Source organism: Grampus griseus (genome assembly GCF_964374135.1).
Source record: "Grampus griseus genome assembly, chromosome: 1".
Lineage (NCBI taxonomy): Eukaryota > Metazoa > Chordata > Mammalia > Artiodactyla > Delphinidae > Grampus > Grampus griseus.
Window position 1 is genome coordinate 109,007,123 of NC_139017.1, and position 27,868 is coordinate 109,034,990.

A 27,868-nucleotide genomic window follows, 5' to 3' on the forward strand; every position below is an offset into this window, starting at 1 on the left:
TGTTTAGGGTTTCCTTTGCTGTGTAAAAGCTTTTGAGTTTAATTAGGTCCCATTTGTTTATTTTTGGTTTTATTTCCATTACTCTAGGAGACATTGAAAAAGATGTTGCTGTGATTTATGTCAAAGAGTGTTTTGCTTATGTTTTCCTCCAAGAATTCTATAGTTTCCAGCCTTACATTTCGGTCTTTAATCCATTTATTTGTGTGTGGTGTTAGAGAATGTTCTAATTTCATTCTTTTACATGTAGCTGTCTGGTTTTCGCAGCACCACTTATTGAAGAGACTGTCTTTCCTCCATTGTATATTCTTGCCTCCTTTGTCATAGACTAATTGACCATAGGTGTGTCAGGTTTATTTCTGGGCTTTCTATCCTGTGCCATTGATCTTCAAAGGTGCAGTTTAGAACAATGGTGCTTATTTGAAAGCTGATCTTTTGTCTGGACTTCATCAACTATCCTGCAATAGCAAAGAACATAGATGTTGCCTTCATTTACAGTTTTTTTTTTTTTTTCCTCCTAGAGATGGCAAATCCTGAGGCTGTTATAAGTAGCTGCAGCTCTCATGAAGAAGAAAATCGCTGCACTTTTAACCAGCATACATCTCCCTCTGAGGAGCTTCTATTAGAAGACCAGATGAGGCGAAAACTCAAATTTTTTTTCATGAATCCTTGTGAGAAGTTCTGGGCTCGAGGTAGAAAACCGTGGAAACTTGCCATACAAATTCTAAAAATGGCAATGGTAACCATCCAGGTAACGATCTCAGATCATGAGATTAGCGAAGTCTACTTTTACTAACAAAGAGAACTATGGACAGTTTTGTTTTATTTTTTATAACTTTTAACTGTATGCATAATAAAGAACAATAATTAAGGAGATATGCAATCTTAAACCCTCCCACTTCAATATTTGTGAAAGAAGACTTTGGTTTTTTTGTTTTCTCTAACTCTTTCCCTTCTCATCTTTCATGAAGTTATAATTTTACTCACAATGTAATTGGTTTGCAGGAAAAGAAAATTTTAATATTTGGCTTCCAATCAAGAAGCTTAGCTGAAGGTTTCTAAATCAACTGTGGAAACTAGCTATTGCCCAACCAGAGGATTCTTTTTTTTCCCCTAGTTAGTTTCCTGAGAATTTCTGTCTCTTCAGAAACTTCAGGATTTTTGTTAAGAGTATTTGGATTCTCACGTCCCTGTGATCATGGGAGCCCTGAGGTGGAAGAATGTGGAGTTGATTAAAAGGAGTAGCATAGGTAGTGAAATATGGGACTTCATTTCAGGAGATGTTGAATCTCATTTCCTTGCCTTCTCTTAACATTTTGGGGGGAAATTATATTTTGTGATTCTTTATATATACTTATGATTTACTCTTGCGAAGGTATGTTTTCCTGCTGGTGAGAGTAACTATCTCTTGTTAAAAGCAAAGGGGCAAAAATAAAAGATTTTAATAGGAAAAATAGATGTGATACGTTTATTTTTATTAATACTTTCTCGTAATTTGGTGAAAAATGCATAAGTACATAAACAACTGGTATTCAGGGAGAATTTTTTTAACTCCGAAATTGCTAATCTTAACTGATAATTGAGAACAAATGCTTAAGGTGTTAGAAGCTAAGGCTATTTCTACAGTCATATGAAGTTGGTGAAATTCTTGCCTACGTTTCTGATGCTAGGTGTTGTGTAAAGGAAACTGACATTTGAGTGATTATTTTGTTCCAGGACATTATTTCATTTAATTTCAACAATACTTTTATTGGATAAATACTGGAATCCTTTGGTTTACAGAATAAGGAACTGATATTTATAGAGCCACGTGATTAGTACTGACTAGTACTGCCACTGGCGGAATCAAGACTTTAGAGGCACGTGTTCTCTCCCTCTAACATATCAACATAAAAATGGATGTTCAGTTCTCAGTATATTTGGCAAGCTGGAATTGAAATTCTTAACTGCCAGCTGATAATGTGGTGTGTCACAATAGTGAAAATATTTATCTGTGTTATTTCTGATAAGTTGGAGGGAAAGCCTGTGTCAGTTGAACATGAATATTTTCTACTTAGAATGATAGGTACCACTTGTGTGTTTACTGTGTTTCGGCCTAAACATTTTATATCATCACATTCAATTCAAAACAAATCAGAGTTAGGTAGTAGCATCCCCATTACACAGATGAAAACACAGAGGCTTAGTGAAGTAAAATAACCTGTCATAGTCAGGAAACTAGAAGAATAGAACTGAGATTCAAACTCAGATTCTATTCCCTCTAAGACTTATGTTCTTTTTTTTTTTAATTTTTAAACATCTTCATTGGAGTATAATTGCTTTACAATGGAGTGTTAGTTTCTGCTTTATAACAAAGTGAAGCAGTTATACATATACATATGTCCCCATATCTCTTCCCTCTTGTGTCTCCCTCCCTCCCACCCTCCCTATCCCACCCCTCTAGGTGGTCACAAAGTACCGAGCTGATCTCCCTGTGCTATGCGGCTGCTTCCCACTAGCTATCTATTTTACGTTTGGTAGTGTATATATGTCCATTCCACTCTCTCACTTTGTCCCAGCTTACCCTTCCACCTCCCCATATCCTCAAGTCCTAAAAGATTTAGGAAGCTCATCTAACTTTCCTGTGTTTCCTAGGGTGGTCAAGAGGAAAATTGACTAACAGTTTAAGATGTTAAGCCTGTTAGTAATAAGCATATAAAAGGCATTTAGGTAAGTTTTTTTAGTAACTGAGGGTTTTTCTTAACTGTGATGTTTCCTTAATCTACATTGGAACAATCAAACAAATATTACATAAAGACTCTGTAATTGAGCAAATGAGGGTGACTTGATGACAGATTTCCTCTTTTCAGGGAAAAGACAGTGGTATTTCTGTTAAGTTGGAGATTTTGTGTCTGCAGCAGCAAAAGAAAGATGGCTATGATGATAGGCACCCTACTAAAAGTTTCATTTTCACACTGCCTGGCTCAGTCTCTGAATTATAGTAGTTCTCTCTGCCAGTTGTACTCTTGTCTGCCCCTAGGCCCTTGAAGGCAGGAACTGTGTCTTCTAGCTCGGTGCTGGCTTGTGAAGGTATTCATATATTTGAATGAATCGGTAAAAATACCTTTGGGAATTCTCTGGAGGCGTTTTAATCATCAGCTTCGATAGATGTAAAATCCCTGGAATATCAAGCTATCATCTTACTGAGATTTAAATAGGACCCAGCTTAAAGAGGCTCTTTAGAAATGAGAGTCGAGTTAGGTAGAGAGTGATGACATGTGTGGGATACAGGGCATATGTCACAAGGGGAGGTGAGAGGTGAAAAGATTGGTCTACTGTCTCTATTTTTCCCTGATCAGACCCTGGATACTTTGTGTAGCATGAGCTTGGATAGGTTAGAGCTTGGATTTAGTCTGTTAGACTTGGGTTAGAATTTTGACTATATACTTGCTACTGATGTGACTTGTAAAAATTATTTAACTTCTCTGAGTCTTCATGTATGCATCTGTAAAATGGGTGTATTAGAAACTATGCTGTGGTATTAGTATGAAGAAATTTCCTGCAATAGTGTATGGAACATAGGTTTTCAGTGTTGTTCCCCTTTTCCATATAAAATATATGTTGCCCCCCTTACTCTGCTATCTAAGTCAAAATATATGTTCTAAACTTACAGCGTGCACACACGTGTGTGTGTGTGTGTGTGTGTGTGTGTGTGTGTGTGTGTGTGTGTGTGTATGGGAGAGAGAGAGCAAGAGGACAACTGAGTTTCATGTAAAACTCTGGGGTCAATCCTGCATGAATGTTAAGGATACGTTATGTTAATATATTTTAATTTAGAGATGAGTTGAAATAATATTTTTATTTTTGGCCTTATTGTCACAGTTTTGGTAATTAGACCTAGGAATATAGTTTGATTATAGGACTTAAACTTATGTAAGATATTTCTTAGGTTGTATTGTACACCTGCTTCAAGACCTTTTTGTTCTACAGAATTCATTTTGAACTCTTCTATTTGCCATTCAAGCCCCTGCACCATCTGACTCCAGTCTTTCTCTTCACATTTTTTCTCACTATTTCTCTCATTGAATTATGCTGGTGTCCTCAATGTCCCCCCAAAGTGCTAAGTTCAACTCGACCTTCTTGGCCTTTCCCCCGTGTTCCTCAAATGTCCCCTGACCAAGTTATGCACATATTTTAGGGTTTCTATTATTCTTTCTTCCTTAGAGAAACCTTCCAACTTCCTTAGTCAGTTACCTTGCTTCTCTGAGCTAAAGAACTCCTAAAGGGCTTCTCTGAACTCCTAAAGCTTTTGTTGGTAGGGAAAATGTCATAAGTGGGATCGTACATGAAAATAAATGTTGAAAGTATGCAAAATCACTTTCTTTTATTTTAAAACTAGAAACCCACCTTATCTTTAAGGACAAATTAATTCACAGCTGCCAAACTTTTAATTTCTATTGAATATATTCAGGATTAATTAGGCATTGAATCTTGAATAGATGAATTGATCATTTTGTAGAGAACTTTTATTTCATTACTTTTTGACCCTCTTACTTTTTCTTTTTTTCTTTTAAGCTGATCTTTTTTGGGCTAAGTAACCAGATGGTGGTAGCTTTCAAGGAAGAGAACACTATAGCATTCAAACACCTCTTCCTAAAAGGATATATAGACCGAATGGATGACACATATGCAGTGTATACACAAAGTGATGTATACGATCAGATCCTCTTCGCAGTGAACCAGGTAAACAAACACATGCATTCTTCACTTGGGAAAAAGATTAGACTGGAAAATTGTTAGCAATGTACATAATAGAAACTGGCATTCAGTTGTACAAGGGTGAACATTTTTTAATGAAATATGTAAATGACATGTATAAAACAGTTAAATTTTTTTTAACGTTGCCAACAACCTTTAACAGAACTAGAAGTTGAGAAAAGCTTTTCTTTAGTAACAGAAAGACAGAAACTTTAAAGACTTAATTGAAAGAGTCAGAGCTAGGGCTTGGCATGAGAACCTCAAAGGTTTAAAATGATTAACCATGACCTTGGCTGTAAGTAGTCATTAAGTCTTCAGAGCTTATACTTTCAGGGACCCTTAACAAATAATGAGAATATTAACTTTGCAGAGTGTGTATAGTAACCAAGACCTGAAATTTCATTTAAAAAATAAGTAAGGCCTTTATGTCATACATGACAATGATTTTATTGTAATATTGATTAACTGCCTCAAAAAGGAAGCTTGTTTTTCATACAGATGATTCAAGTTTCTATTCAGAGTTTCTGATCAATTTGTTTTTGCTACAAATAGTACTTTCTCAAGTCCAAAATCTCCTATATTGTGGGAATCGTTGGAAGCTTTCTTGAAGTCAGTATTTCTAACCTGAGTTAGTCTGTAGATAACATTTCAAAAACATTACAACTCTTCTTCAAAAAATTATTATAGTCCAATTATGGCTCTCCTTATCCTGGAGGCAAACTATGCACAGTGAGATAAAATACGTATTTGTGACGCTAAGGCTTTCTGATCGCATTCAGATTACAAAAATTGGCCAGAAATCTATAGTAATAGAAGTAAGCTAAATATGTTGTTAAATAGAAATACGCCCTACAATTTGTAAGGTAAAAAATAGTAAAATGCTGGAGATATTCAGCTTTGACATTCTTGTTTTAAGATTATTAAGTTCATCTAAAGCTACGCTGAACCAAATTGGTAGTTTGGTTTTGGGCGGGAGGGGCGGGTAGAGGCAAGATGTAAACAGTTCATTAAATTCCTCCTAAAACATTTTTACCTTTTTTATATAGTAAGCCTAAGAGCAGTCTTAAAAATATAATATTTGGCAGTCAGGCCATTCTGTTTATCAGATTTCCGTGTTCTTTACAGAATTGCATGTAGATTCCTTGTGCTAGTATATAGGTAGATAATATTAATTGGGGTGGGGTTTACTTAGGGCAAGTGACTCCCTACCATCTTCTGAGCGCTATCAGGCATTTTATTTTATTTTTTTTGAATTTTATTTTCTTTTATTTTATACAGCAGGTTCTTATTAGTTATCTATTTTATACATATTAGTGTATATATGTCGATCCCAATCTCCCAGTTCAGCCCACCACCACCACCCCCAGCCCCACTTTGCCCCCTTAGTGTCCATACATTTGTTCTCTACATCACTATCAGGCATTTTAAACTGAAGGTAAAAAGTGTCTTGAGGGCTTCCCTGGTGGCGCAGTGGTTGAGAGTCTGCCTGCTGATGCAGGGGACGCGGGTTCGTGCCCCGGTCCAGGAAGATCCCACATGCCGCAGAGCGGCTGGGCCCGTGAGCCATGGCCATTGAGCCTGCACGTCCGGAACCTGTGCTCCGCAACGGGAGAGGCCACAACAGTGAGAGGCCTGTGTACCGCAAAAAAAAAAAAAAAAAAAAAAAAGTATCTTGATCACAATATTCATAAATAAAGTTTTAGTTGTTAATGAGGTCAGTTATTCTACACGATTCCAGAGAACTGAATAGAGAAAATATAGACTGATATGAAAGAAAGATCTTTGTTTTCTGTAAGGAAATCTCTTGATAGTTGCGGTGATAGTCACCAAGGAGAATGAACAGATAAGACAGTAGCTTCTCAGTCCTTAGAGCTAGTTCCATGACTAATTAGTTTTCCTGAACAGTAGAGCCCTAAAATGCCATCTAACTGCATAACCTCTAGGGTTCATCCTGATCCAACACTGGTTATAACAGCATCACTTTGGTTTAGTATATATGTTTATATATTTGAATATCAAAGACCTAGTTATTTTTATACTATGTCCTGGCTCTTAGCAATCAGTCATGTTTGGGCCATCTTTACTGGGTTACTTCTTTCATCCGCCCCTTCAATTAAGGCAGTCCTCAAAGGTTTGTCCTTTTCCTACAGAATTTCCTCCTCTACACAGCCTCAGCCACTGCCAGGAGAGGTGACCCTGAACCATTTGCTCACACTGCTGCATGCAGACAGCTCACGAGCACCTCAGAACCACTCCGACCAGAACGGGTTCCTGTCCTCTTCCCACCTGCTCCCCAGACATGTTTCTCTTTCTGATCACTTGCTTAGATTTAAAGGTCTCAGGGTCTTGGAACCATTTATTCTTGCAGCTCAAACATAGTCTGTATATCCCTACTTCTGGTTGGCTTCCCTCCTTTCCCTCCCTACCATTTCTTGACTGTTTTCTAAAGGATTCATCTAAAATCACAGATTTGATTGCATAATACTCCTCATTTTATACATATAACAGTGTTAAGTGCCACATATTAATATATTTATTCCGGGAAGGTGGAGGTACATCCCAGGCACTCAGATGTTTGTGCATGAATGAAAGAGCTCAAAAGATTCATGTGTTGAGATCAAGTGATCACAGAGGGGCCACAAAAAATCCATCTATAATCAAGGAGCAATCGGTTTTAATCTGCTTTACTTTGGGTGCCACATTACTCAGGTAAGGATCTTTAACGTGTTTTTATATTGTCTTCCAAAGGGTGACCTGGGGCCCATGGATCTGCGTGAAAAACTACTTCCCTCAAGGCAGAGCTGCAGAGGCAAGTAGGGACAGATGTCCAGCCTGATTAATGCCCCACAGAGGCCATGGCCAGTTAGGTGCCCCATCAGTCAGTCCTACAGGTCACCTGCCTTTCAACAATAGTCCCACACCACATTCCGGTCCCAGAGTCCTCTGACTCAGGCTCCAGAGCTGCCCTTTAGCTGGACATGGTCCTGCCACTTGCCCCTGAACTGAAAAAAATGCATAACCTAAAAGCTGAGAACTATGTTTTATTCAAGGACATCGCTGCAGACTACAGCCCGGGAAGACGGCCTCTCAGATAGCTCTGAGGGACTGTTCCAAAGAGGGCTTTTGCTGAAACAAAACAAAACAAACAAACAAACAAAAACCCATGTAATGAAACATCAAAAGATTACTGCTAATCATAAAAAAACCCAGATATCTCAAATTAATGATTTTAGTGCCTTTCTATGTATGGGAAGATGCAAGAGCCTGGGCTCATGGCAGTTATTCCTTTGATATGCATCTTAACTATCCAGGACCAGTAATCTGTTTTTCTCCATCCTGAATTCCCCTCAGAGCACACCCGTGATGCCACTGCGGTGGCTGAAGGCTTGATGGCAGGCAACACTTATTGTTTATTGGAGTGGCAGGCAACACTCTTTGCCTACAACATCCATCTCCTGCAGGTGCTCAGACCTCCATGAGGAGCCTTATTAAGATAGCAAGGAAGTCTGGCCGTAGCATCACTTATAACGTTAGCATGTACCTGAAGCCCTGCACTTTGGATCTTTTGTGTCTCAAGGTCTTACAAGGTTTAAGACTCAAGTTTCTAAGGTAGGAGGTTCAGATCTTTAAGTAAGTCCTGTGGGGACTGCCTCACAAGGAGCGGGTGCTCAGAAGGGCTACAGGGCCCCATGTAGGTGCGACTGCTTCATGACCCCTGCTTGCCTTTCTGGCTTTACCTCTCAGTACACATCCCCTATTCCAGGCACCCTGGTACTTTACCGCATTCAATATCTTTTACGTCTTTTTTCATTTAATGTACTGTTTACCTCTTACTCCCCGACACCCCAGTGTAAAACTACCAGTTTGACTCAGAGTAGCTTTATAAAGATTTAAGACACTTATTTCCTTGTATGGAAAACAAACAGCTCAAAACTGAATATCTCCAACATTATACTATTTCCCCCTATATGTAGGACATAATGCTGTTTAATGAGTGATGCAGCTTAATTATATCACTGTAGATTTCTGGCTCATTTTCCCAATCCCAATGCTAGCAGAAAGGTTGGTGCCATAATCACAAATCGTATCCGAGCAACTTACCATCTTGGTGTGCATAGATTAGCTCTAGCGAACAAAGATCTACTATCACAGCGGTCCCTAACCTTTTCGGCACCAGGGACCGGTTTCTTGGAAGACAGTTTTTCTACGGACCGGTGGCGTTGGGGATGGTTCGGGCAGTAATGGGAGCAATGGGGAGCGGCAGATGAAGCTTTGCTCACTTGCTGCTTACCTCCTGCTGTGCAGCCTGATTCCTAACAGGTTGCGGACTGGGGGTTGGGGACCCCTGCACTATCACGTTATAGTGATTTTCACCTCACTGTTAATTTGACTGTGTCTCATACTGTTACCTGAAAACTGGGTTTGCCTCTTGGTGGATGTCACACCAAAAGACACAACCGAGCCAAAGGTCAGGAGAAGGAAGGATTTATTACTTGCAGCAAGTAAGGAGAACACCAGGGATCTTTCCCAAAGCAGTGTCTCCTCAAACAGCAAAATTGGGGAAGTTTTAAGCTAAGGGTACGTGTATAATCATGAAGGAGCTTGGGCGGTCAACAGAGTCCAAGTTTTAGTTGATTGAAGTCACGAGGGTCAGAAAAGGTTAACATCATCATCCCTTAGATTTCAGTTGACCTGGCAGTTAAGTGTTTTGGGCTAATCTTTACCATGGAAACAGAACTGGGAATCTTTACAATTGATGTATTATCTTTGCTGTTGTTACTTCTCTTGCCTGTTTCTGCATTCTATTGTTCCCTTAATATTATTAATTACTGAGACCTGTTCAAGGACCAACATTCGATCACAAAAAGGCTTAGGCCAAAAATGGCTTCTCTTATATCAAGAAAGCCATGCCTGTTCTCTTTCTCCAGGGACCTCCCCTACCCTATCTGCCTACAATACCGTTCTAAGTGCTGGGGTTAGAGCAGTGGACTTGATAAACTCCTTGCCCTGTGGAACTTACATTCTAATGGAGGAGATGGATTTTAAACAAGTTTAGCCAAAATCAGTTGATTTCCAACAGTGATGAGTGCTATGAAAAAAAAAATTAAGTGGCATAAAATATTAACAATGGACTCAGGATGGTCAGAAAAGACCTCTCTGGGGACTTGAAGTCTGGGGAAGAATATTTCAGGTTGAAGGAGTGACAACAGCAAAGGCCCTAGAGGCTAGAAAACATTTAGTATGTTTAAGGCAAGTGTGCAAAGGAGTAAGGGAAGGGCCAGGGATAGGGCTATAGGTCTCTCAGGGCTTAACAGGCCCTGGAAAAGAGCTGTGAAGTTTATTCTGAGAGAGAAGAAGCCATGGGAGGGCTTTCGGTAAGAGAAAATTGCTATAAAAGTGACCAAGCTGTGTTCTTACAAAGATAAAGATTTAAAAAATACATTATTTTTAGACAAAGTTTTGCTGGTTACCCTGGAACAATTTTATCCCATTTCCTATATTATGGTAAAGCAGAACTCTGACTTTATAGTAAATAGTTCAAAGATAAATAAAATTTATATTCACATTAAATGTAAAAGTCAGTTCCTAAACATAGTTCTTTAAAGGAGGAAAGAACCTGAGAATTTATTTAAGGTTAAATTAAGCCTTTAATTTTGCAGATAAGAAAGCAGCAGCTCATAAAGTCTATGACTTGCTCAAGGTCACAGAAATGAGACCTGAACCCAGAACTCTAATTAATTCAAGAGTGCTCTTTGACCTCTGCGGTCCTGGTGCACAGTAGCATGTTAATTACTCTGCATATTAGCGTGCAAGTCTCCACATGGACAGGAGGTGGGAACCTGCCGTTTCAAAGGCAGGGAGGGAGGGGAATCATGGCTTCACTTCCACCTGTCTGGATGTTCCACTTTTTCTGTTTCTCTTTTTGGTTGAAGTACTTGCAGCTACGCAACATCTCAGTTGGGAATCACGCTTATGAGAACAAGGGCACGGAGCAGTCAGCCATGGCCATCTGTCAGCACTTCTACAAGCAAGGAAACATCTGTCCTGGAAATGATACCTTTGACATTGATCCAGAAATTGAAACTGGTGATGTTCTTCTATAAGCTAGAACTTCCATTTTTAACTCCTTGATTTGTACTTATTTATAAATCAATTTATACTTATTTATACTAATTTCATCTCTGAAAACATTGATTTGGCCTGTGCTATTAGGTCATAGTAAGAACTTTATCAGAGTTGTGTCAGGTACTTCACTATAACTCATGATTCTTAAAACAAACAAACAAACAAAAACTCCCACAAAAACCAACGAGGCAAGTTTATTATTATCCTTGTTTTATAGAAGACTGAAGTGTGGCTCAGAAGGTTAAGTGATCTGCTCATGATGGAGCTAGTAAGAGGCAGTGCTGAAATTTGACCCAGGCCATGCCCTTAGCCACTTTATTCCACAGCCTCTCTGCTGGATAAGCCAGTTAAATAGACAGATATTGTCCTTATAAAACAGTTTGCTTGCAAATTCTTGATGTATATAAAACTCTCTCTGCTCAACAGCACTTCACTATTCAGTGTCTTTGGGGTAGGCTGGGCCTGGGGGGCCAGGCAGGGAATGAAAACCAGAACTTAGAATAGCACAGCTTATTCTTATTAGCAAAGTTCTATTTGCAGTTTGTATCTAAAACATTAACTTAGGTCATCGAGTCAAAAAGTAAGTACTTTTAACAATAGCCACTGGGACTTTTTCTTTGAGAAGAATAGTAAAGGGTATAGTACTGACTAGTGAAAATCTTCTAATATGCTATCTTCCTTTTTTAAAACAGTGTTTATTGAGGAAAAATTGTCAACATAATATTTTTTTAAAAAGATCCTTTAAACGTAGAAAATTTTATCTTAGACGCTACAGATGCTTCAAACATATGCTTAGGATACAAAAAGGAAGAAGGGCCTCAAAGTTTAAGCTTAAAAAGACAGAAAGGAAGATGACATTCTGTAGAAAACTAGTGAGATAGAGTTCAGATCTTTCTCTACCCCCATCCACTCCAGAAATGTTATAGTCACGTATTAAAAACAAATAAATCACTGTAACCACGTGGTATGGATGTTTAGCTTTAAAAATCTTAATTTACAAAAATACCAGAATCTGAATATCTAGTTTTAAACATATGATCCTTTCAAGATGCAGTTTTCTATATTTATTTTAGGCGCTATATTATGGTTTGTTCCTTTCTATGGCAGAATGTTTCTTTGTGGCACCAGATGAACCTTTTCACGTTGGAACACTAGAAGAAAAACTCAAGTTACTGCTGGACTTTCACAGGTGAGGGAACAGATGGGAGTGTAACTCATGTTTGTGTGTATACGTTTTCACTGCACTGAAGTCTCCTGTCTTCTAGACTCATAACAGTGGATCTGCAGTTTAAATTGAAGGCCATTAATCTGCAGACTATTCGTCATCACGAGCTCCCGGATTGTTATGACTTTACTCTGACTGTAAGTGTGGGCTGGGCTGAATTTGATTCCTATCTGGAGAAAAATAGTTTTATCTAGTTACAGGCTTATTTACTTGTATTAAGGGGTGATCAAATGTATAGGATGTTCCCATCCCACTTGGATGTGCACAGGGGAAGCATTGGTTCAGCTAGCTCTATTTGGTTATGAAGTAGTCCCTTCTTATCTGCGGTTTTGCTTTCTGAGGTAAGTTACCCTAGGTCAACCTCGGTCTGAAAATATTAAGTGGACAATGCCAGAAATAAATTTTAAATTGCATGTCATTCTGAGTAGCATAATGAAAAATTTCTGACCCTCCCCAGATATGAATCATCCTTCGGTCCAGTGTATCCTACCCGTGAGTCACTTAGTAGCTGTCTCAGTTATCAGATCAGTTGTCCCAGTATCACAGTGCTTGTGTTCAAGTAACCCTTATTTTACTCAATAATGGCCCCAAAGGGCAAGAGTAGTGATGCTGGCAATTCTGATATGCTAAAAGATTCCTTTAAGTGAAAAAGTGAAAGCTCTCAACTTAATAAAGAAAGAAAAAAAATGTATGCTAAGGTTGCTAAATCTACAGGAAGAAGAAATCTTCTATCCATGACGTTGTGAAGACGGAAGAAGAAATCCATGCTAGTTTTGCTGTTGCACCCCAAACTGCAAAAATTATGTCCAAAGTGTGTGATAAGTGAGTGGTTAAGATGGAAAAAGGCATTTAATTTGTACAAGATATTTTGAGAGAGAGAGACCACATTCACATAACTTGTATTATAGTATATGTTATAATTGTTCTATTTTATTATTAGTTATTGCTGTTACTCTCTTACTGTGCCTAGTTTATAAATTAAACTTTATCATAGGTATGTATGTCTAGGAAAAAAACATTGTATATAAGGTTTGGTATTATCTGCGGTTCCAGGCATCCACTAGGGGTCTTGGAATATATCTCCTATGGATAAGGGGTGGCTACTGTACTAACTTGTTTACTTGTTATTTATCTGTCTTCTGTACCTCAGTGTAAGTTCTCCGAGGGCAGGGACCTTGTCTTGTTCACCGCTGTGTCTTTAGTACCAAGGTCAGTGCCTGGCACAGAGTAGGTGTTCAAATACAAAAGGAACAGAGGTTTGTAGGCTCTGTATGGTCAGCTCTCAGCAGTCAGTGGCAGTCTGCTTAAGGTCATTGCCAAGGGTTCTTGCTACCCAGTTTCCTCACTGTGGATGTTTGTAGCCTTTGGGTTTTGCTCACAGTGCCTCCCTTGTGCTGCCTCTAATGCTCTGGTTAGCTTCCTCGCCTTCAGCCTACCCTATCACATCTATGTTCTCTGTCTTCCAGTTGCAGATGGAGCTTTTGATGCTCTCTAGGCAGCACAAGATGCCCCTCATGTGAGTTCATCACTTCACGAGGATCTGAGTCAGTAGTAACACAATGCTGTATCGGCATATGCAGGACAGCATTTGATAACAGCTTGCCTTCATGTGGTCCAAATTTCTATTACTTCAGCAGTAGTTTATATCAAAAGTTATGTCCACGATACTCAACTGATTGGCTGTAAGAAATCAAGTTTTCAGAAATGGAGGTTAAAAATATTTTCAGAATATAGGACAATGTAATAATTATGCATATTACTTAATAAGAAAAAGCACTAATTCTATAAGACTGTTTTTATTTGGGCTACAGATTTTGATCTTAATATTAACCAGCAAGTTATGAATTTTCAAAATTACTTGATTTTTAAAAAATTGAGCTATTATACACAATCTTCTCTCTTCTCTATCTGTATCTCTGTCTGTCTGTCTGCCTCTCTCTTTCTCTCTGTCTCTCATGGAAAATGATACTTTTCAGAAGTCTTATAATCCTTAAAGGCTTTGGTCAACTGACAGCTCCTTCATGGACCCTTTTGTGATTCCTCAGTTAGCAATACATTCTGTGTTCTGAACTCCCAGATTTTGTTTTCATTTTTATATTTTGTATGTCTTACCACCTTCTCCTTTGTTTTAGAATTTTGTAGGTCTTTATCATCAACTCTACTAGACTGAAAGCTCCCTGAAGGCAGGAACCATTTTATCTTTTCATCCCTCAGAGAACATAGTAGGTGACTCAAATATTTGTTGATTGAGTAAACAAAACACTAGATCCTTTGTCATGACTCACTACATCAGTAAAAGCAACTTGGCCTTTAGCCACAATCAAATGTAATATTTTTGCCATTCTTGTAGAATTATCCCAAGCTATATCTGTGCAGTGTGGATTTAGCAGTGCATCTCACAGAACTGTGGTGGAACTTATATCCTATCAGGTAGTTTGATAATAAAAGCCATTAGTGCAACTTCATTGCCGTAAGTAAACATGAACTGGGGCAGCATGCCTGATATAAAATGCAAGGTCTTTGGAGTCAGACAAGCCTAGATTTTAATGTCAGCTCACCAGTAAGTAGCTATGTAACTTTAGGCAAATTACTTAATTGGTTTGAGCCTCAGTTTTCTCATTTGTAAAACAGAATTAATGCCTACCTACCTGACAAAATTGTTGTTGAGATAGAAGATAACATATATGAAGGACCTACCAAAGTATATGGTATGTAGTAGATATTTGATTCATTCAACAGCTGTTTATTAAGCCTATCCTGTGTGTGCCCAGTTGGATTTATAATGTAAAAGTAGTGCATTAGCGTTCATTCATAGTAGTTTGATAAATTCTTTCATCCTGTATTTTGAAGCTCTTTATTAGGTGTATAAACATCTAGGATTCTGTGTCCACTTGAGCTGACTCTTTTATCATTATGAAGTGGCACTCATTAACCCTAGTCATATTCTTTGCTCAAAAATTTACTTTGTCTGATGTTAATATAGCCATTCCAGCTTTCTTTTGATTAGTGTTAGTATGGCATATCTTTTCCCACCCTTTTAAACTTATTTGTGTCATATTTAAAGTTGGTTTCTTGTTAGGCAGCATATAGTTGAGTCTTGCTTCTTTTGTCCAACCTAAAAATCTCTACCTTTTAATTAAGGTGCTTATTACATCATTTAAATTGCCTGTGATTGTTAATATGATTCCTCTCTTTTTCTGCCTTCTTTTGGATTGAGTATATTTTAGGATTCCATTCTATCGCATATGTTGTCTTATTAACTATAACTCTTTGTTTTATTATTTTAGGGTTTCTAGTACACATATATAACTTATTACAGCCTACCTTCAAGTGATGGTATACCACTACATGTATAGCATAAAAACCTGACAGTATATTTCCATTTCTCCCATCTTGGCCTTTGCGTTATTTTTGTCATACAATTTACTTCCAGATATAAACTGGAACAATACATTGTTATTATTTTCACTTTAAACAGTCAGTTATCTTTTAAAGCAACTTAAATAATTAAAAGTCTTTATATTTGCCCATGTAGTTATCATTTCAAGTGCTTCATTCCTTTGTGTAGCTCCAGGTTTCCATCTGGTATCATTTTCCTTCTGCATGAAGGGCTTCCTTTAACATTTCTTATAATGCAGATCTGCTGGTAATAAGTTCTTTCAGCTTCTATATGTCTGAAAAAAGTATTTCACCTTCATTTTTTAAGGATAGTCTCACTAGGTATAGAACTCTAGTTTGACTGTTTTTTTCCCCAGTACTTTAAAGATGTTGCTCTTTTACAAACTAAAAATACAAACAATACAAACTGCTGTCACTGCTAAGAAATCTGCTGTCTTCTTCATCTTTGTTCTTCTGTATGGGATGTATTTTCTCCCCTCTGGCTTCTTTAAAATTTTTCTCTTCATCTCTGATTTTAACAATTTGATTCTGATATGCCTTGATGTAGTTTTCGTGTTTCTTGTATTTGGGGTTCATTGAGTATCTTGGATCTATGGGTATACAGTTTTCATTATATTTGACATTTACTCAGTGTTATTTCTTCAAATATTTTTCTGTCTCTTTCCCCCCACTCTTCAGAGATTCCAATAATATGTATATTTGGGTACTTGAAGTTGTCCCACAGCTCTCTTTCTTTTTTTTTTTTTTTTCAGTCTTTTTTTTTCTCTTTCTTTCATTTTGAATAGTTTTATTGCTGTGTTTTCAAATTCACCAATCTTTTTTTTGTCTGTACTATCTAATCTGTTGTTAATTACACCCAGTATTTTTTCTTCTTCATTTAAAGAATTCAGCTTCTTCTAAACCTTACTTAGATGTGATTGACATTAAGCCAAAATTTATTTAATGAGCACCTACTATTTGTAAGACCCTGAGGCTTTTTTTGTGGGAAAAGCATGGTTTTTCCTTGGCAAGGATTTCTGACTCATTCAAATAATACTGAGCATCTTCCTTATGTGAGGCTGTGGGCTGGTTCCCTCAGCAGCTATGGAGATGGACAGACACTAGCAATGTCCTTGGTTGCTGGTCAAGGGAAGAAACTTACAGTCCAACATGAGGAGAAACAGAGTAACTAAACTTATTAAGTTTATTTGAAATCTTATATTTGAAGTGGTATCTGATTACCGCACACGAAGATTTTCAATAAAACTCATTTAAATGACAGACTTTAAAAGAACTTTTCTTTTTCTTTAGGACTTGAGAGAAGAGGCACCAAAAACAAAAACAAAACCCCCAAACCAGACTAATTTCCTTAGCTTGCCTTCTTGGTGTATGCAAGGGGAAAGTGGAAGGAGCTAGAAGGGGAAGACAATGGAAGAACTATGAAAGGTGTTCTGGCATGGCTTTGGTGCCTGGTGTCCCAAAATGGTTATCGTTGAAGCCAGACATGCTGTTGGTTCCCTGTGACCACACCTTTTGTAATACATATGGTTCTATAGTGATAAAGAAATCTGGTCCTAGAAGGAAAATCAAAAAAGCTCCATTTGAAATGTTTCAAGACAGAAATAATGAGCATCTGTGTTAGTAAGAATTACAACAACATTAAAAATCTATCCCTAGCTGAGGCTCTGCTGGAAGGCGGAGGAAAACATACTTGTACTCGCTCTTGCCCATTGTAAGAGGGCATCTAGAGGTGCTTAGAATGGGAAGGAGGGGGAAATTCTTTTGTTTTATAAGTGGTTCAGGGCTTGAATACTGTCCTGGAAGCAGGATTGTAGAGACTAAATGTTCTCTATGGAAGATCTAGTTCAACTTTCTCAGCTCACAGAGAAATAAAAAGAACTTCCCAAGGTTGAGCAGAGTTAGCGACAGGTCAAAGATGAGAGTCTGGGTCTCCTGTAACTTTGGAAGAATTGTTTCCTAATTAATGCATAGAGGCATCTTGGCTTTAAAAACTATAGGTATGGGCTTCCCTGGTGGCGCAGTGGTTGAGAGTCCGCCTGCCGATGCAGGGGACACAGGTTCGTGCCCTGGTCCGGGAAGATCCCACATGCCACAGAGCGGCTGGGCCCGTGAGCCATGGCCACTGAGCCTGCGCGTCCGGAGCCTGTGCTCCGCAACGGGAGAGGCCACAACAGTGAGAGGCCTGCATACCGCAAAAAAAAAAAAAAAAGAAAAAAGAAAAGCTATAGGCATGTTTTTTACCCTTTTCCTGTTCTTCACAGATAACATTTGACAACAAAGCCCACAGTGGAAGAATTAAGATAAGTTTAGATAATGACATTTCCATCAGAGAATGTAAAGACTGGCACGTATCTGGATCAAGTAAGTGATGAATTTTACTAGTTTTAAAGATGGTTATTAAATAATATTAAATGGTTATTAAATTACTTGTCCCAAGGATGTGTGGAACATTAAATGAAAGAATTGGACCATACTCAAGTCCCTAATTCTCTGCAAGTAGATCAATTCATTGTAGTTGTCTGATGTTCCAAGTAATTCCCAAGTTATTAGTAATCACAATGGCTTTTCCTGCCTTCTCCATGTGCCCTCACTGGCCTATTCCTTACCAAAAAGAAAAAAATGCTTATAATCCCCCCAGCAAAAAGAAAATCACATATACTCAAACCAATGTTTATCGAGTGCTTATTGCATAAGTATAATACTTCCACCTACATCTTCCTCACTTCAATATTTTAAAATATCTTTGAGCTAGGTGACATCCCTATTTTTACAGATGAAGAAACTAAGGCTCAGTGAATTTTGGTGTGTATGGGGTCATACAGCCAGGGAGAAGTCAGGTAGGATTTGACCCTGAAGTATCCCACACCTTATAATTATCTTCTATCTAGGTCAAAAAAGTAGACGAAATAAGGAAAGGGTGCATTCCTAGAAATATGGACACAAACTCAGGTATAAACTGAGTATCACTGAGAATTTTGGAGCTGAACTGGATAAAACTGACTGGGAAGAATTGATCTAATTTCCTAGTCCCTTATAGTGATATGTAGTGGTGTGTTGTGCTAGATTTTAATGATTAGGTCAGAGGGTCTCAGATTCTATTGAAAAGAAGCATCATTCTAAGTACCTGCTAAGATGCAGTTTCTCCAGCTTCATACAAGACAGTCTATAGATCTGGGGGTGAGACCCAGGAATGTGCAGGGAATCCTTATTCAGACCATACTTGTATAATAATTGCTTTAGGGTTTCCTACTAATGGATTCACGAAGTTCAGATGTAGTAATGAGATAGTATGAGTAAATAAAATAAAATAAAATGTCTTCATTCTTTTCACTAATAGGTAACTTCAAATATATGAAGATCTTGAATCACAAACTTTTATTTCAATCACAAAGTTGTTTATTTGAAACACAAGCCTGTTTTGTCATCTGTAAACATTGTAATACTTCTCCACAAACTTGAGAATAGGGAAAATGAGAGCATATGAAGGTGCCTGGAACATAGGCTTTCTCTCAAATGTTTGTTTCTTGAATTTTAAGTTTTTCTGAAGTAGATTTAGTCCTTCGTGTGACAATTAGATGCCTCTTGACAAAATTATGGAATGCTTCATTTCAGAATAGTCTTGAGTTCTTTCTATCAGCATAGAGCAGTACAACTTGTTAAGTAAAGACACGCTCTGTAAGAGAGCATGTGACGGCCAGCCCTCTGCCCACCTCTCTTCACCTGGCTCTGCTTATGCTGGGAGGACTGATTCCCAGAATCTCTGCATGGGTGGCTCTGCCTTGTCACTCAGGTCTCAGCTAAAACCCACTGCCTCTTTGGTGAGGCCTTCCTTCATTGTGCGGTATAAGTGAACCTTTCTTTTCCCCATTCCCCCACCCAAAGCTCCCTCAGCAATGGTGGTCAAAATTTAGTGTTACCTAGAGAGCTTAGGAAAACACAGTTTCTGATTCACTGGGTCTAGGGTAAGGCAGGAGAATGTGCATTCCTAACAAGTTCCCAAGGGATGCTAAGAGCCACTAACACAGAGTGATGGATGCTGGAGACAGACTGCAAAGGTTTGAATCCTGACTTTGCCACTTACTGGCCGTGGAACCTTGGGCAAGTTCTGTGACCTCTCTGTGCTTCAGTTCTCACCTGCAAAGTGGGATAATCACATCTACCTCGTGGGTGTTGCTGTGAGGTGCAAGTGAGTTAAAACCTATAAAATTCTTAGAACTATGCCCGGCAGGAAATGCACTCAATACATGTTAGCTATTTGGATTTACTTTATTCGTATCTCTTACTCCTGTCAGAAAATAATTCGTTCATTCACTTGTTCACTTTTTTCTCTTATATCGCTGGAGTAGAATAGAAGTTCCACAAGGTCAGGGGCTTCGTCTGTCTTGTTCACCCATTATACTCTCAACATGTAGAAACACACCTGATGCTTAATAAGTATTTTATACCTAGATAAGTATATTTAAATAGGATATGCAGGAACCCTAACGGTATTAAGAACAAAAGACTACAAGTTGATAAATAAAGATCTTTGATGGATGGTTGTGATGATTTTTAAAAGAAGGACTTTTAGTCTTTAAATACTCATGGAAGAATCTGTATCTGAGCCTTTTCTCTTTGTTGTCTTTGTGCAAAGAATGCTTGAATTATTTAAATTATTCTAAACATAGTGTGAAGGATCCGTATAAAACTTGAAAATGCTTCTGAAGGATGCAGAAAGAAGACTTGAATCAATTAAAAGGCACACTATGTTTTTGGACAAGGGATTCAACATGATGAATATGTCAAGTCTTCCTAAATTAATCTATAAATTCAACGTGACTCCCCCCCCAAAATTACCTGTAGGATTTTTATTGGAATTTGACAATCTGGCCCTGAAGAATATATGGAAATATAACAAGCAAGACTAGCCAGCAGAAATCTAGGAAAGAGTAATGAGAGGTATTTTTCTTAGGCGTTACAACACACGAAAACGTCAGAAGGGTAAGATATGGTACTTGAATACAAACGGCCATGTGATACATGGTAAAGACGGCATTTCAAATCATTTGCTCTTTTAACTGGCAAAAATTAAAGAATATGGAGCAGATGTGGAGGTATGTGTAGGTATGTAAACTTTCATGATCTTTTTGGAGAGCAATTTCTTAGATCTTCTTTTAGAAAGATGCATATGCCTTACCCCAACAGTTCCATCTTTGGATATTCATCCACCTAAAGGATCACTTGCACCTGTGCACAAAGAGGACCTGGAGAATGGTTTGTAGCAGGGAAAACCAGATTCCAATCCAAGTGTCTTTACAAATACAGTATTGTACATCTATACTGAAGTATGCAATGTGGCCATTAAAATAAATGAGGCTAAAAATGAAAAGAAAAATAAGAAGTATATGTCACCATATTAATGTTGCACTGCATAAGCAGGTAATCCACTTTCCTTCCAGTTCAGAAGAACACTCATTACATGATGATCTTTGATGCCTTCGTTATTCTGATATGCCTGGCTTCGTTAATCCTGTGTGTTCGATCTGTGGTGAAAGGACTTCAGCTTCAGCAGGTAGGGATCTCTGCTTTCTAGGAATGTGATGGACATTTTGATTGATAGAGAAATTCACCGTGCCTCTCTTCTTTTCCCGAAAGGAATTTGTCAATTTTTTCCTCCTCCATTATAAGAAGGAAGTTTCTGTTTCTGATCGAATGGAATTCGTCAATGGATGGTATATTATGATTATTATTAGTGACATATTAACCATTACTGGATCAATTCTGAAAATGGAAATCCAAGCTAAGGTAAAATTTTTTCCTATTTATGTCATTGTTAGTATCAGATTTGCATGAACGATCATTTATTTTTTCCAAAACGTTAAGAATTCACAGAGTAAATTATTTCTTTCAAACATTTTATTGAGTAAACCTGAAATAACAGTAACTTGTAAAAATCTAGTCCAGAAATCTTTTAGGCTGAGTTTTCCAAAGTGTGATTCACAGTCCTCTGCATCAGGATCATTTGGGTAGTTGGTAAATACCCCACGTTAGACCTACTGAATGTGAACTCTGGGGGTGGGGCCTGTGAATTCTTACACACACCAAAAGCCATACACACTCCAAGGTAACTAAAGTAAAAGGTGTTTTTTGTTGTTCTTACAAGAAATACCAGAATCTTCAACAAAAAGAGTCGGCTGGGGGTAGGTGGAGGGAAGTGAGGCCAAACTACTATTGTGTGAGTCCTTGCAGTTGTTCCCTTTGTCCATTTAAATGGAGAATATTCCCATTTTCCTACTTTTCCTATTTATGTACTACAAGATTTTCCATTTTAAGTTAGGACTAATCCAGCCTGGATATCAACCCTCCCCCAAAACAAAAATAAAAAACAAGACAAAACAAAACGAATACTGTTCAAACTAATCTTGTTCAAATTTATATTTTTCTAGCCTGACTACAACTAAATATGAGTATGATCCGTGGGGAGCCTCTTATGGTTCAGATTCCTGGGCAGAGAGCCCAAATGCAATGGCTCAGTTAAGACAGGAGTTTATTTCTCCCTCATGTAATAGTCAGGGTGGATTTTACGTGCTGGCAAGTTGCTCAGCTCCACACCATTCAGGAATCCAAGTTTGTCCCATCGTTTTCTCTGCCGACCATTAAGGGCTCACCCAGACTGCATGATTGATGCTGGGTTGCCTCACAAACAGATTGCAACCCATGGAAGGGAAAACCTGGTATGGTAGTAGGTCTCTCACAGTCTTATAACCTGGCTCAGAATGGCAGCCTTCATTTCTGTTCAGTCCTACTGGATAGAATTTAGTCACATCTAACGGCAAGGGAACTGGGGGAGATAGCCCAGGCATGTACCTCAGAAAGAGAGAATGGGTTTAGGAGGCCATGGAGCAGCTGTCACTATATGTCAATGTAGTATATATCATTAGAATAGATGTTTAACTGTAGGGACCAAAAAAGGAGGAGTAGGGGGAGATTTACAGCAAATCTTTATTTTTACCAACCTCACCTACCATTAACTTCAATGAGCCTTTAATGGTGTCCAACAATCTTTCTGCATTTTTCTAAGCTATTCATTTCCCCTGTCTTCTAGCTGATCATTTCATATTTCTTCTCTTTTGAAGCTTGTAATACTCCCTGCCCCATCCTCACTCTCAGCTGATGACCTCACTTCCTATTTCACAAAATAATGGAAACAAAATAGGAATTCCACAAATTCCCACTTCACTTATATACCTGCCAGCATCAGTGCCCATATGCTTTGCTTTTTCTCTGCTACTGTAGATATATTATTTAGGTTACTATCCAAGGCCAACTTCTCCACCTCCTGCCTTTCAGATGCCGTCCCTGCTTGCTTACTCCAGGGCATGGGTCCAGCTATTCTTCCTCCTTTTCTCATGCATCCTCAATTTCTCATTCTCTACCAGGACATTTCCATCAGCATGTTTTTTTTTTTTTTCTCCTTTCTAAAAAGGCAAAATCTCAAACTATTCTCCCTCCAGCTACTTCCCCATTTCTCTGCTTCCCTTTATACAGCAAAATACCTCAAAAGAGTATTTAATCCTGTTTCTGACTCTGCGCTTCCCATTCCCATTCAGGCTGCCCTGCCACTCCAGGGCAATGTTCCAATGACCTCTCATGTTGCTACATTCAATAATCAATTACTTATCCTCATTTTGACCAATCAGCAGCTTTTAGCACTGCAAGCACGCCCTCTTTGTTGATGAACTTTTTCACTGGCTGTCACTTACCTGGTTTTCCTCCTAAATCACTGGCTGGTCTTCTGACTTTCCATTGTTGGTTCCTTCTCATCTCACCAACCTATGAAAGTGACAGTATTTCAAGGCACGGTGCTTGGACACCTTCTTTTTCTGCCACCGTCTTGGTGATCTCATCCTGTCCCATTGTGTTAAATAATGTCTATTTTCCAGTGATTTTCAAATCTCTATCTCCAGCTTGGAATTATTCCCTGAACTCCAGTCTCAAATATCCAACTGTCTATTCCACATCTCCACCTGGATGTCTACCTGGCCTCACAAATTTAACATACCTGAAACAGAACTCCTGAAATCTCCACCTCCACAGTCCAAACCTGCTTCTCCATGGCCTTTCTAAGTTCGGTTAATGGCAACTCTTTTCCGTTGCTCAAGACAAAAGCCATAGATTCATCCTCAACTCCTCTCTTTCACTAACCCCTCTCCTCCATATCTCATCCAAGAGGAAATCCTATTTGTGTCCCTTAAAAAAATCACCTCATCACCTTCACTGTTGCCATCCTGGTCCAAGGCACCGTCAGCTCTCATCTGCATTATTGCAGTAACCGTCTCACTCTTCCAACAATCTGCTCCCAACATATCACTCCTGTTCAGAGCCTCAATCTCCCCAGTCTATTCAGAATAAAAGGTAAAGTTTTTAAATTACACTCATGGGGCCCTAAACTACCTGCCCCCTCACCTCTGTGACTGCACACTCTCCCCCATAGCTCACTCCAGCCAGACTCACTATCTTGCGAGGTGCCCTCCTGCTTTGGGGCCTCTGCCCTTACAGGTCCCTGTGCCTGGAAATCTTCCACAAGGTCTTTGCTTGGCTTGCTCCCTCACTCCCTTCATGTCTTTACTCAAAGGCCACCTGTTCAGTGATCAGTCCATGCTATTTGAAATGCAACATACAGCCTTCCCTTATCCCCTCCCCTGAATTGTCTCCTCAGCACTTACCATCAGCTAATGTACTGAGGGTTTTGCTAGTTTATTTCTATCATCTCTCTCTCCACACTAGAATATAAGCTTCACGAGGGCAGGGAATTTTGTTTGTTCACTGCTTTGTCCTTAGCATCTAGAACAGTGCCGACTCATTGCTACTCAACAAATAATTTTTGCCCCAAATGAATTTCTGCTACATAACTGATTATTTTTTCCACTCTGTTTTAGAGTCTGACAAGTTATGATGTCTGTAGCATACTTCTTGGTACCTCTACCATGCTCGTGTGGCTAGGAGTCATCCGATACCTTGGTTTCTTTCAGAAATACAATGTAAGGAATTCCACGGTCCTCCAAGCTGCTGGTATTTCTCTTTCAAAGTTATTGCACTGCTTTGTCTAAAGGACAAAGGGGTTCTAATGACGTCTCTTACTTTCCCAGCTCCTGATTCTCACCCTTCAGGCAGCGCTGCCCAACGTCATCAGGTTCTGCTGCTGTGCAGCTATGATTTATTTAGGCTATTGCTTCTGTGGATGGATTGTGCTGGGGCCTTACCATGATAAGGTACTGGTAAACAATTTTTTTTTCTTGTTGTTATTAAGCTCTCAGAGTAGTGCCAGTGGCTCGTTATCCTTTTAAAATAAGCTCCTTTTACTTTGTGGCTCAGCCTTAAAATGTTGTAGGTAATGTATCTATTGCCAAGTTTATAAATTGGTAAGGTAAGACCACCTTGAGAGGATAACTGATTCACTTGACTGCCTCAACTCCTTTTGTGGAATATGGCAGATAATTAAGTCTTTCTTACCGTCAGCGAAGTCAAACTTGCCAATCTGATTCATCGATATATACTAGAGTGGGCTATTTAGTTAAGTCTTATTGAAATTTGACTTTATTTTAAAAAGTAGTATAGGGAGAAACTTGAAGAAATATTGAATATTTTGTTCACCAGAGTTATAGTCTTGAGTGTAATGCCATCATCTTAAATGACATGAACTTTAAAATGAGAAGCGTGAGGATGCATGGTTGGGACCTGTGTTTCTCACAGAAGCATTTCAAGGATCTCTTTCTACCAAGGTAAATGGGAGGGTAAAGCTTGACTCAGAAAAGCACTGAAGGTGCAGACCAGCTCTCCTATCTTCAGTTCAGGCTGCTCCTATTAAGAGGAGCGTCTGAAGGAGCTGCTTGTTCCAAGAAAAACAGTAGGCATGTACATGTTACGTACATCACAAGACAAATGCCTGGAGGAATGACTCCATCTTCCTGGGTGTCTCCAATGTGTACATGTTATCAAACTTTGGTGTGATTTTCTCTTGTTAAAAAAAAATGCTTGTGGTTACCCCAGGTTATTTGTTTGAAGGGGTAACTTGAGATATCTAGTCCCACTATTTTTAATATGGTGTCATGGTCAGTGTCTCCAATGGGAAGGAACACCTAGTAAAGTGAACTTTTCTTTTTTGTTTTTCCAGTTCCGTTCTCTGAACATGGTCTCTGAGTGCCTTTTCTCGCTGATAAATGGAGATGATATGTTTGCCACATTTGCAAACATGCAGCAGAAGAGTTACTTGGTCTGGCTCTTTAGCAGGATTTACCTCTACTCATTCATCAGCCTCTTTATATACATGATTTTAAGTCTTTTTATTGCACTGATCACTGACACGTATGAAACAATTAAGGTAGGTTCGTCAAGAACGAGGAGGAGCAGCATTTTCCTAGAACTTGCAGAGTGGCAATAAAATACAGTACCTGGGGCTTCCCTGGTGGCGCAGCGGTTGAGAGTCTGCCTGCCGATGCAGGGGACACGGGTTCGTGCCCCGGTCCGGGAAGATCCCACATGCCACGGAGCGGCTGGGCCCGTGAGCCATGGCCTCTGAGCCTGCGTATCCGGAGCCTGTGCTCCGCGACGGGAGAGGCCACAACAGTGAGAGGCCCGCGTAACGCAAAAAAAAAAAAAAAAAATACAGTACCTGAGGGGGAGGGGATCAATGGAATGGTAGTTTCTTCAGGGTAGAGAAGAAGGATCTCAATTTTAGATACTAAAAACAGAAATGAAAGAGAAATAGAATTTCTAGAATGTTGAAAGTTTTGTCTCTGAGTAATTGTGCTCTTTCAGACAGGGTTTCAAATAGTTTATTAGAATTATAAGGATCAGTAGATACTGAGTGAGTGAAACAGACAGTCAAAATTTTGTGGGAGCTTTTAAAATCCACTTTTCATAAAAAAAAATTGACCTCTTCATTTGGAATGAACCCCTGCATGGGACTACCCCAGAGGCCTGGTCTCCAGAACAGTCAGGGGATTAATGTGTCAAGTATGAGCCATGTGTGTGTTACACGGTCAGAAACATGATTTGAAAAGCTGTTATTCATATTGTCACTCCACATTGAATATTTAAAAATCAGTTTTAGCCCTTTGAAATATGGAAAGGCAGAATAAATATCCATCTGTATTTAAATTTCTAATAACATTATACTGTTAGGTATACTATCGGCATAGACACTTCCACTTGGGGACTTTTCTTTCTGAGCATGAGAGGCATAATGAAACATGATGCCATGCGAATGTAAGGAGAAAGACCATCAGGAGTTGATGGATTATGAATTGATAATTACAAATACCTTGCTCACGAAGCCCGGGTTCTGACTTCATTCTTACCGAATCAGATGTCAGGAACCGACTGTCCTCAATACTTGCTTGGCAGACTTGCTTAGAGTCACCAAGGAGACTGGGAAAGAAGATAGTTGTACCTGTACAAATCCCTTTCCATGGTGCTCTAAAAATTCACTACCTTCAACTCTGCATGCAGAGAGCTATATATATATATTATTAGAGGGTGACATCTGAGGTCTCAAAGAATAACATGAGTTGACAGCTCTGGATGACACAAGCCTAAAACTCGCAGTTTAGATGTTAACCTGCTACCATGGTCTCAGAGCACTTGTCAGATGGGCGAGTCCTTTCTGATCCTTGCTGGTCAGGGCCCATTCTAGAGATCTTAGACTCCCAAACTGATATAAATATTAGGCCTTTAAATAAATCTGTCTGTCTGGAAGACAGACTCCATAAGGGTGTGCAGGCTGGATTTTACCTGGAAGGAGCTCTCAGATTCAACATGCCCATCTGGGGTTGAATCAGACCCACAAAAGAGAGCAGGGCACTGCAGGATCCTAGACCCACTTTTCCTTAGCCAAACCTAAGACTGGCTCTAGAGGCTACATCCCCACGAAAATACTTGGAAGCAAGTAAACTATCCCTTTAGAAAAATCCCCACCTGTGTAGCTAAATGATCCACTTTGAATTTGAAATAAAGCTGTTTTCAGGGGACTTATTAATGAAAACTTTTTTTTTTTTATTCTTCTGTATAGCATTACCAACAAGATGGCTTCCCTGAGACTGAACTTCGTGTATTTATATCAGAGTGCAAAGATCTGCCCAATTCTGGAAAGTACAGATTAGAAGAAGAGCCTGCAGTCTCTATATTCTGCTGTTGTAAAAAGTAGCTATTAGGCTAATCTATGCCCTGGAGGGAACTATAATGTGTAGCTGAGTTGGGAGACAAAATGGATATTTTAAGATCAGATGTAGTATGTTTGAAGACTATTATTTTGAGCAAATTGATGGCTGTAATTCATCAAGAACTGTGTTTATATTTTAAAGCAATATTTAATGTCTTTGCAGCTTTAGGCTGGGCTTATTTTTT

At 38.9% G+C, this 27,868-nt stretch overlaps 1 protein-coding gene across 2 annotated transcripts; it reads left to right on the forward strand.

The window, feature by feature from the left end:
* Window positions 1–518: 518 nt before the first annotated feature.
* MCOLN3 (mucolipin TRP cation channel 3) lies at window positions 519–27,668 on the forward strand (the record flags this gene model as incomplete). 2 transcript variants are annotated; one of them, XM_082670007.1, is made up of 12 exons in its annotated part: window positions 519–748; window positions 4,552–4,719; window positions 10,668–10,821; window positions 11,968–12,049; window positions 12,126–12,222; window positions 17,746–17,845; window positions 20,923–21,035; window positions 21,119–21,268; window positions 24,403–24,504; window positions 24,613–24,735; window positions 25,638–25,844; window positions 27,534–27,668. In XM_082670007.1, 12 exons carry the CDS (start codon window positions 521–523, stop codon window positions 27,666–27,668), a joined length of 1,659 nt encoding a protein of 552 aa, XP_082526133.1. The 2 variants fall into 2 exon arrangements, with proteins under 2 accessions (XP_082526133.1, XP_082526134.1); XM_082670008.1 differs by lacking the exon at window positions 4,552–4,719 and having other exon boundaries at window positions 521–748.
* Between the last annotated feature and the right edge of the window lie 200 nt (window positions 27,669–27,868).